This window comes from Egretta garzetta, unplaced genomic scaffold, assembly GCF_000687185.1.
Source record: "Egretta garzetta isolate BGI_Z169 unplaced genomic scaffold, ASM68718v1 scaffold204, whole genome shotgun sequence".
NCBI lineage: Eukaryota > Metazoa > Chordata > Aves > Pelecaniformes > Ardeidae > Egretta > Egretta garzetta.
Window position 1 is genome coordinate 732,275 of NW_009259424.1, and position 12,705 is coordinate 744,979.

The 12,705-nt window shown below is 41.5% G+C and overlaps 1 protein-coding gene across 1 annotated transcript in view; it reads right to left on the reverse strand.

The window, feature by feature from the left end:
- Positions 1-11,193, reverse strand: part of LOC104124609 (nucleolar RNA helicase 2) — a 26,900-nt gene extending 15,707 nt beyond the window's left edge. The window contains exons 1-5 of the mRNA XM_035892551.1: positions 11,179-11,193; positions 7,782-7,835; positions 6,738-6,852; positions 4,128-4,844; positions 2,695-3,809 (exon numbers count right to left, since the gene is read on the reverse strand). Of these exons, the coding sequence (XP_035748444.1) occupies positions 2,695-3,809; positions 4,128-4,844; positions 6,738-6,852; positions 7,782-7,835; positions 11,179-11,193 (2,016 nt within the window). The remainder of the gene's footprint in view (positions 1-2,694; positions 3,810-4,127; positions 4,845-6,737; positions 6,853-7,781; positions 7,836-11,178) is intronic.
- Between the last annotated feature and the right edge of the window lie 1,512 nt (positions 11,194-12,705).

Consider the following 12,705-nt stretch of genomic DNA (forward strand, 5'->3'; position numbering starts at 1 on the left):
GGGAAACGGCGACTTGAGCCTCGTCCACCGGCTTTCCACCAGGGCCTGCCTTATGCCGCACCCCCGTTGCGCGTGTAAGCCCCTGGGAGGAGGTTTTTTTAAGGAAGCGGAAAGGCTGCTGGCAGGCAGTGGCAGCGGGAGGCGCTGAGGGCGGGGAGCTGCCGGAGAAGCCTGAGCGGAAAATCCCGGTACCGGCGTGACTGAAACCCGCCGTGGACCCAGGCGGACGGGAGAGAGCGCTGCAGAGCTCTGCTCAGTCCCTGCCAGCGCAAACGCGGTTTCTTCCACTTCTTGACAGCCAGCGACGCCTTCCATAAAAGAAATCTCCAATACCTTTAAAAACTGATAACTCAACTTTAGCCTTCTGTCTCCGTAACTACTGGAGGCAAGTTTTCAGTAGTGAAAGAGCCTAACGTAGTCAGTAGCAGTACGACCAAGTGCCTCTCTAAGATTTAAAAGGATCACAAGCCTTTGGTGATTAGCAGCATGAAACCAGCAGGGTCTGCTTTTAGCTGCAGGAAGAAATCAGGATTAAGAAGTCAAAATTAGCTGTCTGGACTAAAGGCTGAAAAGTGATCCTGATGGGCTCACAACCAGCATGTTGATTCCTGAAGAGAAGGAACGGGGTGGGCAGGAGCAGAGCGGGAGCATGCCGGCCCGCAGCAGGGTTTCTCTCAAAGCAGGGCCACTGACCTGTCCTGCACCACCACATTTTCATTTGCAAAGACTAAATCCTGCTTGCCAGGTATAAACACACCAAGTAGATTCAGGAGAACAGCAGAGATTTCTTCAGGACATGGTGAGAGAACCTTGAGATTCGAGGAATTTTTGTAGTAACAAGGTGCGTGCCAACCTACTGTGTTTGCTTTGCTTTCTGACGGGGAAGATTGGAGCGTGTCGTTATTTCTGTGGTACAAGTAGGAAACACTTGCAAGAATTAGTGTAAAACAGCCCCGTCCAACTGCTACAGTTCCTATTAGAGCACCACATACCCTTTGCAGGTTAATGGTGTGATTTGAATGAAGTGTATCAGTTCTCATTTTTATTATCGTAGGGATGCAAAAACTAATTAAAGATGAGAGCAACAGAAATACACATTAGCTCTCCAAAATACTACTGTTGAAAGTTTTAAGTAACAGCTTTGATTTAGAGACAGCCTCACAGATGCAACTGATCACATTTACAGTGATGGTTACACTGTTAAAAAGGGAAAGTTTACAAAGCCCATTACAAAAATAATCAAATATTCATGACGGGAGTTAGCTGAAGCAAGGAATTTTGTTGCAATTGTCCTTCCACTTTGTCCTCCTCTGCATTAGTATTTATGCTTTCAGAATTTGGCAGGAAGTTTCATCTTCTTTTCGGTCCATCTAAAATAACAGAATTATTATACATCAGACTTCACATTCTAAAACTGAGTTGGCTTAGGTTCTGGTACCACAGATGGCATCAATACAAACAATCAAAATGACCCTTTGAAATATATTTTGCTAAAGAGCATCCAAAAGGTCTCAAGTGTTCATGTCCAAGTAATGCATTAGAAATGTGCTTGGAAGAGTGCACAGCTGAAAGCTTCTTAAAGGGGGAAAAAAAAAAATCAGCAGAATTTCCTTAAAAACTATAGTATGTGATTTGTTCCTTCATATACTAGCTTCTCAAGGTGACAGTACACATGTAATGAGAACTCAAATGGTTTACTTACACTTAAATACCAGTCATTTAAGATACTCTTAAGACCAGTCATTTAAGATATTCTTAAGAATATGTCATGCTATTAAAAAAGTGGATATTATTTTTCCCTCACAGCATTTTAACTTATGTTCTTGGCAATTTAGTTAACAGTTTAGTAGGTCTTCTCCACATGTAACTGTGTAAAAAAAAAATCTTTCAAACCCATTTGTTTTCCATTAAGGGACTTTGCAAGAATAGTGACAGGCAAAATATACCCTATGAAAGGAAGCAGAATCTTCTAGCTCAAGTGATGTACACATTCTCCTGTCTGTTGTGAGCAAGTAGGATGGTACTTTGTGCTTTAAATTTTGGTTGAACACCTCTATAAAGCATTTTTTATTCTTCATCTAGAAGTGGGGAAACTATGACAATATCCATAATGTCATACGGCAAGACCGATGCGAGCTGAACCTGCCTGCTAACAGGAGTTTATCAATCACCATGTTTAACACAGAGTTTGTCTATCACTATGTTTCTTAATGTTTCTGCACTTGGCCATTTCCATCTGCAAGGCAGAGCTCATACTATTTTCTTGCCTCATGAAAACAAATGCAAAATATATAAACAGCAGCATTTGTATAGCTGATTTAGGGGGAATGTTCATACAAAAAGGCATGGTAGAACTACACAGTTTGAATATTTCCAGGACATAACACTGAAGTTTCTAAAGACAAGAAGAATTTTGATTTTGGGGAGGGTAGGTTATGACTTACAGCAACATTTCTGCCTAAATCTGATTGTTAGTTTGAAAATAAAATACCTGACATAGTTACATGTGTTTTCTTACCTTGGGGAGTCAATTCCACTGTCTCCTGTAATGCTGTGGTTTTCTGTCCCTTCAGAGTGTTTCTGTCCTGGTATCACAGTACATGCATTCTTAAAAAACAGATCTTTTTTTCTCAGAGGGTTTCTTGTTTCTTTGGTCTGTGAGCCCAAAGCACAGCATGCCACTCCTTCACCCACCTCATAGGTGAAGTTCTGCAAAGTATCAGCATCTGAGTCAGCCTTATCAGCGTTGCAGAAATCTGCTACAGATGAAGCCTTTATACATTCAGTAAAGCCAGTTTCTTCTTCCTTTCTGTGACCCATCAGAAGAACCTGACTGTACAAACAACTTTCTTCTCTGAAATCTCTTTTTGGATGCTCTTTTGAGCCATCTATTGATTCTGCAAAAACAGAACTTCCCTTATAGCCATGCTCTCCAGAGTCACATTTATTTACAGTTGTGTTGTATTGGGCGGGATAAGTATTAACCTTACAGTTTTTTAGGGACATAGCTGTCCCCAGCTTTTGCACAGCTTTACTACTCCACTCTCCTTTATCTGAAAAAGCATGGCCAGGAGGCAAGTGACATGGTTCATTGCCTTTAAAATTGTCATCCAGATGTAATGAGTTACAGGTGTCACCGTCATGTGCTTTTTGGTACAGAAGATGGCAGTTATCAGTAAATCCTCCACTTTCCAGCTTCATTGATCTGGGATGGCTGGCACAGTCGTATTTAAATTTAAGTTCACTCTTTTTATCAGTCTTTTGTCTGTATTTCACACCGATTTTCTTTACCAGGTTAACATTGGCTGTATAATTTGAAAGGCAGACATTTTTTAATTCATTTGCTGTTTGATCTAATAACTCACATACAGTGTCAGCTTTGCACCTGCAATACTCATCTTTCAGACGTAATGAAAATTTTTCGTCTTCTTTGCACACACCGTTATCTTCAGTGTAGGACTGAGAGGATTTTTTAATATCCCCGGGATTTTTTCTGACTGTTCTTCTGTAGATGTTTTCTTCAGAAATATTACTGTCTAGAAAGTATTTACCTTTATTATCTATTTGCAAAGTACTGCCTTGTGGATAACTAAAGTTTTCATTTAGACTGTCTTTCTTTAGTTGGAGGGAAGACATATTAGCTTGGAGTAGTTTGTTTTGCTTAGCTTTGTCAGTTTGCCTTTCAGCAGCCAGCCGTTCAGTTTCATAGTCAAAGGTTTTTGAGGAGTCCAAGGACCGTGGCCTTCCTAAAGCCCTTTCTTGCTTTCGAGTCCTGGACTTCAGCTGACTGTTAATAATACCTTTGTACCCTTTCGCATAACAGTTGCGTCTCCATGACAGACCCTGAAAAGGGTTCTTAATTTGTTTTTTATATATGACATGGGATTCCACCGCTACATCAGATGGCTGTTGGTTTCTGATAGGCAATGAAGGGTTCTCTTCCAGTTTCTCATTTTGGCATGTTAGCTCATGTATGTGAGATTTCCTGTTGCTTCTGCTAATCTGCTTCTCTTTCTTTGTTTTGGTTTTGTTGGTGTGTTTTGCTGTTTTACTTTGTGTCTTTTGAATACAATCCTTCGAAATATGGTTTTGTCTGACTATTGACGCTTCAGCCGAGGTACCCTTACTGATATTTTTTTTCTGCTCCTCAAACTTCTGCATTAATATTGTGTGTTTAATCAAATTATCAACTGTAAGAGTAGGGTTAATACGCTTGATGATTTCGTGTTCAATATCACGTGGAATATTGTCTAAGTCACCTTCATCCCTGACTGGCCATTCCTTGGGAGGAAACTGGGCTGAGAAAGTGGAGTACTCCTTCTTACATTTTTCTTTTTTAGAAGCACTTCTCCAGAAGAGGCCAAGGCCAAACCTTTTGCTTTTCAGTTTCTCTTTCACAGATGTCAGAGATTTGATGGTGTCCCGGGAATGGTTTTCAGCAGGTGTGGAGGTCCCTTGAGTGTGAATTGAAGGCTTCAATTCACTGCAGCCTTTCTTACCTCCTCCACTAGGTTCATGGTTCATTAGCTGCCGATGTCTTTGTTCACAGAGCATATTCTGGTCAGTGAAACAGTGGCAGGATCTGTAACGGGATACCGTAGGAATGTTTTCTTTCACTAGGTCTGCACCATGCTCAATGTTTACCAGGTAAGTGATGGAAGGTGATGAACAGCAACAACTGTCCTCCAACAGGACCCTTCTATTGTCTTCTGTGGCATCATTTGTGATAAAGTATGTGTTGGGAGTCACAATGAAATATCCTTCTCCTGTATGATAGATTTTCCTTTCTTTAATTAGAGTGCCAAGGATATTATATAAGATATTGTGGGAGGGAACTGCAACGCCTACAACAAAGATACAGATACTTCAAATCAGAAATAAGTTTTCAAATAGAATGGGAGCTGGCCAAAAAATAAATAACTTACAACCATCTGGAAGCCACTGAACATGAAAGACCCAATGTACTTAGTTCACATGATTCCAAAAGAAGTTTAAAACTGACCTGGCAACTGAAGTTTGAGTAGGGCATACTCAATTTCAACATGAAAGTGTCCAGTATCACCGGACAAAAGGCAGGATTTTTTTTTTTAATATATCACTGCTCTGCTGAACTTCCAGAGCCAGCAGCTGTTGTTGCACCCAGCTGTCCCCACCCACAGCCCTGTGCTCCCCGCAGAACAGGGACAGCCCCACTCTGCAGCGGGTGTCCACATGTGCAGGGCAGCGAAGGCTGCCCCAAATCTTGGGGCTAGCACAGACTGCAGCCCTGAGTCAGGGAGAGCCCTTCTGGGCCAGCCAGGTGAGGGCAGCACAGAAACATCATCCAGCCGAAGGCTCTGCAATCCTGCCGGTGTCTTACAGATCCGTATAACCCTTTTTAACTCTGCTGCTGATGAGGCAAGGTCACCCCTAAGGAAGAAGGTAGAGGCCAGCTGCGTTTCTGGCTGTCACTGCAGCACTGCTGTGATGGAGCTTAGGACGTTCTCCTTCGAATAAGCAAGGATGTTCTCTTTGTGTCTGTCAGGATGTGATATTCATGAGCGAGACCTTCTGCCAGCTACAAACCAAACAATGTGTTGTTCAAAGTGTTTCCCTCTTGGCAGGTTATTTAGCAGTGGCTTTTGTCACTCTCTGTGAAGCACCTGGTATAATTTTGTCAGATGACAATTGCTGAGACTGGTCTCAGCCACTGGTTTTCCCTCAGGTGTCACAGTTCCAGAGTCATTAGTCTAGTGACATCTGATCTACTGCCCCAGGCTTCTGCTGATCTCCTGCCCACAGGAATGAAAACTTCCAGCAAGGTGAAACTTAGCAAGAAATATGCTCTCTCCCTACAAACTTTGAGAGTGCTACTTTTGTCTGACCTAAAAGTGCTATCTTGTGGTTGTCTCAGCGCACATATGGACAACACCATGTTCCTGGCAGGGTTCTGGGCCTGTTTATGAGGTTGCATTAAAATTTTTCCTGCTACCAGATCAACCTGTAACATTTGCGGAGCTGTAAGGTTAAGAAGACTCAAAAGATGAAGCTCAGCATCGAACAGAGCAACCTCCTGCAGAGGGCTGTAACAAGCCTTTACAAAGTCTCACATGCTCACACACTTCAATATTGCAGATCTAAGGGAAATTGAACGTTTTTCAGATTGAGAAGAAAACACAGCATTTAAGGGAAGTAGCTGCTACCCCATCAGAGGAGAAGGATTAAAGCTCATTTAGTGTAAGTAATTTGCTTTCGGGAAGGAAGGGGCTGGAATTTGCCCAACAAACCTGAATTTGAGGCCGGTTGTATTTTTTCATAGCAAACACCAGGTGTAGACTTCCACCCGCTCCCTTTGCCATCAAAGTCAGCTATGTTCCTGTCTCTTAAAGGAGGACTCAAAGTCTTCATGATCTGACACGCAGTCTATTTTACGCTGTTCAATATCTGGCACCTAAATACCTCTTCTGTGCTTTCCCACCCTCTAGAAAGGGCATACTTTCACCATGTAACTGCACTCTGTTCCCTCTTATTCTCAAAGAAGATTTTAAGAAATCTATAAAAAGAAGGACTACATTCAAAACAATGCTAATGACACTCACAGATTGATGAGTATAGTATGCACATTCATGTATTCTACCAGATACTCTTGCAAATTGCCAGCTTTGCTTGTAAACGTTAAGTGATCACTTGCCCAGTATCAGAAACTCCAACTTGATGATACAGTCACTTTTAAAAGGAGGGAGAAATGAACACATTACCTGGATAGTTTTTCACTAACTGCTCCATTAAAGTTGCCTGCGTGACCATTACATGATCTGCATTCATGTCTGATATGGTACGACATATTCCTTCTGCCAGAGGAATGGACTGTGGCTGCGAGAGAGGATTCATGAGAAGAGGGGTCACATCACCTGAAGTCCAGAAGGAGGGGGGGGAAAAAAAAAAAAAGGTTGTTTGAATGAAATAGTGTTTCATTTTTCTATTAGCTGTGATAGATTTTCAATGAAAATTTCTTGTGTTGCCTCAGAACAAGCACCTTATCCTTAGCTCATTTTCTTTGGCACTTTTCAAGTGCTTTTGTAATGAAGGAAACAGAAGGTTACCTTAAGCATGTTAGTTTGTTTGGTATTAAATTCCAGCTTAAACCATCATTTATCTTAATAAACAGGCATCTGAGAGAGGGAATTATGCCTGATGACTGCTGACTTTTTAGATGACGGTTTACATATGACACTATGCAGAACCTGTATTACTCTGAGTGGCTAATGAAAAAGGTCAACATCCAATAATCTAAGTACAAAATCTTTTCACCAAGTCAGAATGCAGGGGAGCAAAGACCAGCAACAGGCTTTGTCCCTTGCCTAACACACAAATTTGAAGTGGTAAAAATTCCATTTTTAGACCAGGCTCTAGAACTAGTGATTATCTACTTGTCTGGGCAGAGGGCAAAAACTCGTTACAGCTGCATGCATTTTTTAGGCTACATTACCATCTGTCCTGGTGAGAGACAGTACGTTCCCTGTTCTGCATGATGAAAGCAGAAGCTCGGAAGGGCTGAGAGCACCCCCAGTAACTCTGCAGCCCCAGCCCAGGGGGCTGAAAAGGGTCTTAGTCCTTTGCCTCATCTCCCCCATCCATAAAACACAAAGATAAACGCTGCCCTCTCCCCTTCACAAGATGGCAAGGCTGGTAAGAGCAAGCTCAGCAAGTACTTCTGACATGGTACCAGTGAATGATATAGGAAAAGCCGGGATAAGTATTTTCCTTGGAAGTTGATGACAAAGCACAAAGCAGGGACTCACCTGAGGTCTGTGCAGTAAGACACTGAGATACAGTAAGACAATGACCGCATACACCTTCTCGGACAAAAAGAAAAAAGAAAAGGGCTTTCTTCTTTTTTTTTAAATAGGCTGATGGTCTGTTCCCAGTACCTGGTGGTGTTCTGTGCTTCCCTGTTCTGTGTTGCACAGAAAGCCCCTGGGAATCCTCAGTTGCACAGAAAGCCCCTGGGAATCCTCAGCTGCCAGAGCATGCTGAAGGCAACAGGGACTCCTGTTATTTCACAAGGCAAAAACTAGCGTTAAATACTAACAGTAATTTTCCTGCAAGCAAGAAGTGACGTTTTGGATTGTGATATTCATGTTTAACTAAACTGCAATTGGATAATCCATTGGATGACTCTGTAACCCGATATTTATCCTTTAGGCAGAAAACTACAACACAAACATTTCTCTGAATAAATGAATTAAGCAACAGCACTTTGAAGAGCTTAAATTGCTCTTGACCTTTGTTTTACAACTGCTGCTTGTGTTCAACAAAAAGCACTCAGAAAAAAGTCCTGGCATACAGTTTCCTCAGCGATGTTGCTAGGATACTCCTTGCAGGTGCAGAAACCATTACAAGCTTTGTTTTTGTATGGGAAAAGACTATCAGCATTCAGTAATAACTCCTTTGAACAATTTGTTGTCTCAAGTCTCTGCTGTAGGCACACCGTGCTGCTGCCAGTTTTACCATTTGTTCCTGCAGAGCACCAAACTACTAAGGAATAAGACACCAAAATTTATTCAATATCTTTATTATTATTATTATCTTGCTGTCATTGTCTGCATCTGTCTTGCAGCCTCAGATCCCATGTCTCCATTCAGGGAAGGCCCATTCAGAGTAATATTTAAAACAAAGCATTAAGCAAAAGCCACCTTGATACTGAAGGAAAAAAAAACCCCAAACACTAAAATCATGTTCAAACGCAAGTCTATTTTAAATGATTGTTGCAGATCAATAGTGCCAGAGTACACACATGAATATTAGATATCATTCCCTCCTGACTTTGAAATAAAATCTGAAATAGTGAAAGCAAAAATTAGATCATTGGCAACATTTATAAGCAATGTGGGAAAAGACCCAGGCAGCACCCTACGAGTGTCAATTTCATATTTTAAAAGTTGTTGATTTATTTTCCATAGCTAAATCACTGTTGGGGTTGTACTTCAGATGTTCTCCCAAGTTTGATGGAAACACATAAAAGCTGAATCCCTTAGATTTGCACAGGGAGCAGTCTTAATGATTTGTGCAAGCTATGTCTCGTAGGCCTGATGCAAAATCACCAAAATGCCATGCCTGTTAAAGCTCTTCACTGTCTGTCCCTTTACAGCTCAAAACAGACTGCAGAATCCCCTGCCTACTATCTTCCCTACTCTACATAAATCATCTGATGAGAATCATCTTCCTGGCTTCTTCATAGTCTTTACGAAGGACTTGCTTAAGCCGACACACAAGGTACCTGGCAGCAGCCAAGGAACTCAGGCTAATCCTCTTGATCGTTTAAGTACAGCATAGTTCCCATTTCACTCTCCACATCTCTTACAGAATCACATTTACCAATGCCAATCTAGGCAGCTTGCCAGTACTCATGTTTTATTATCTTTCAGTTTGGTTTACCTGTCTATTGAAACTCTGCTCATTACCTGAACACCTGAAACCCAAGAATACCCTTTTGGAGCATTTATTGGTCACAATGTGGGGAAGTCGTTTGTAATACGAGCATTGGATAACAAAACTTAGCACACAGAAAAGCCTCTGGATATTCTTGCCTAGCACAAAGTGATTTTAGTTCCATCTCTGTAATGTGAGCTTTACCATTTTTCACAGAGTTGTTTAACAATTGCAGAATTTTTGCATCTTCTGGCTCTAAGAAAAATGACATGCAAGACAAGTTTTGTCTGGGTAAAAACTGGGCTAGTTCTGGGGAAGTGAACAGGGAGGCATTTTATTACAATAGTGCCCAATTTACTTCTTAAAAGTTCAGGTAAACAATTTACATAACAATAAACTGCTAAGAATAAATTCATTCCAGAAAAAAAACCAACCTCAAATGCAAATCAAGAATAAACTCCCGTATATGATTCCACTTACATAAGTTGAGAGAGAAGACACGGAAGACAAGGAAGTGGAAAAATTGACTTTTCTGTTTTGCATCTGGAAAGATCTATCTTGGAATTGCTTAGTATGCTCTATTAAGTTGAACATACAAAAGATCCCACAGATCCTGTGCCTCTTTGCATGAGAGCCTGGGTGTGCTTGATGGATTTCGCTTTTTGCAGAAATGCTTTTCTACAGACTAGAGCGCATCGTGGTCATATTTTATAGCAAAAATTACATTTTATAGTTAAAGATGAACAATTTTAAGGAACAAAAAGTTAATAAGATCATAGAAATTTGGGAACTGTAGTAAAACACTTTCTGAACATTAATGGAGATTTTACAAGATGTTTCCTTATTAAAGAATAAAAATTCTATATCGACTATAAAGACAGAGTTAAGATGAGTAAAACATTTTCAATTTTAAGTATATAACAGGGAAACTCTATTTTGGCGTAATATTGTATATTAGATCCCGTTTTCAGAAACATCCTTTACTGAAGCAGAGAGTAAATAGTTCAACTGCATTAAAACTGCCAAATCTTGTAACATGCTTAATCTGTTACTGAAACAAACAAAAGCTCTCAGGAAGAGCAGACAGTATCTTTCTGTTGTTTGATTATTTTGTACAACTCTCAAAGAGAGAAACAAAATGGTTAAGTGTCAGTTAAGGTTACTGACACTTCAGTAGATGCTAAAGAAGAAGCTACAAACACATCAAAATGTTAGATCTTCATACCTACTGATTCTTGCAAGAACAGACACTCCTAAATCAGGACAATTAGGCAAACAATGTCCTCCATTTGGACTCAATTGCTGATTTTTACAAACAGAGGATAATGCCGCCACACAACTTGAAAAAAAAAAAAAACACAAACAAAACCCAACCACTTTTTCTGCCTTCCTGACAACACCCAAAAATCTAGTATCAACTGCAAGTGTTACAAACTTTAACAAAATATAACCTATAAATGCTTTCTGAGGCTCCTAGCCAAGAGCCATGAAATCCTTACTCTAATCTTAGGGCTAATGGCAACCCACAGCCTTCTTTTCTCTCATCAGCATTAAAAATACCCACAGGCAGGTATGATAAAAATAAAGCAGGATTCAAGAAGGCAGGCAATAGCTCATTTCAAGCCCCAAGATAGGAACAAGTTACACAGCAGACACCAACATGGTCAGTGTGGTACACTTTTCCTTAAGCCAAGCAGAGTGTGAAAATTTTTGCCATTGAAATGTGTATCTGTGATCTCCAGAGACATCAACCCCTTCAACACTTACCGATGCCACTGACATGTCTACTTAAATACTCCAAGAACATCTTGAGAGCAGGTTTTAAGCTCCAAAGGTGCTGACCAAACACGTGAGCAAGCATGCAGCTTCAAACAGACTGCTTAAAAGAAAACAGCACTTCGGCTTGCTTGAAGACTGGCAGGCAAGCTGTCCATTGGAGATCTGTGTCTCACTCGCAACAGCTGGCAAAATAGCCAACAAGCAAAACCATACAAACACATCTGCCTTTGGGGCACTCCTGTTTGCTGCATAACTGGCAGAGAAATCGAACTCCGAGCAACTCAAGATAATTTCATATACTTTAGCATGCTGGTAGCTTTTACGTCAATTCACGTACGGCATTGAACATAACCAGCACAGCTGATAGCAAGGAAGATCATCTTTAACCGTTTCAGCATTCAGTGTCAGACTTGATCGTAAAAGACAGATCAATTCAAAAGCTTCATTGCAGGGAGGTAAAAATAATACAAAATTAAACAGTCCCAGGTAAGTTGCAAAACCGTCAATGACTAGCCCAAGGAGCCAAACAACAGAACAGGAATAGGCAAGGCACTGGCAAAGTCTCTGGCTCCTTTAACTGTCTGCAGGTGCTGCCATCCACTGCTATGGGAATTTGACACAAGCACATCTTTTCCACTTGGCCTGGTCCAAAGAAGCCCCTTCACAACCCTGGCATCCCTCCACTAAAACAGTTCTGCTTTTTCCTTGCTCCCAGCCCTGTCCTCTCTTCTGCAATAAATCTTAGACCATCCAAATAGCTCTTTAATGTCAAAACCTTTGTTCTAAGCAGAAAGTGTTACTGGGCATCGGTTAGGTACTTACCTAGGCAGTGAAAGGCTTACTATAAAAACATCATCCTGTAGCCTGTTCAGCTAAAGGTCAACTCCAACTGCTGCAATATTCCCAGGGCTGACTCCTTTTCCTGGAAAGGCAGTCACAAAAAGTATACAATATAAAGCTACAGTCATGGGAGTAAGATCTACCTACAGTCATGTCTCCCCTCTCCAGAATGGACCAAAATTCAATTCTTTGCGTGCTCCCTGGCTTCAGTTCACATTTACCCCAGCCAAGGAAAGTCATGCACTAGTCTTTCAGAGGAACAACTCCCACAGAGCTGTTCAAAAGAGAACATAGCCCCCTGCAGAGGGTTGCCAGCAAACCATGGATCAGGGGACACAAGGGCAATTATGTCCAACTCACTCCCAGGCAACACTTGGCAAAACCCCACCCACCGCAGAAGCAGCTGTCAGAGAGCTTGGCGCAGTTGCAGCTTCCCTCAGACCCAGGCCCCTGGCTCGCAGCAAGGACAGGAGCCACCACCACACACGGAGGTGGAACTAAGTGGGCCTCAGATCTTGTTTCAGGACATATCCCACTGCTGGGAGGTTTTTTCATTCAGCTGAGAACAAAGCTTTGAAGGTAGATGGACAACTTCACACCTGCCTGAGCAGGTGATGTTGATGGATGCGCAAAGCCACTTTTCCTTCCGCTCTCCATAAATGGATATCTAACTTT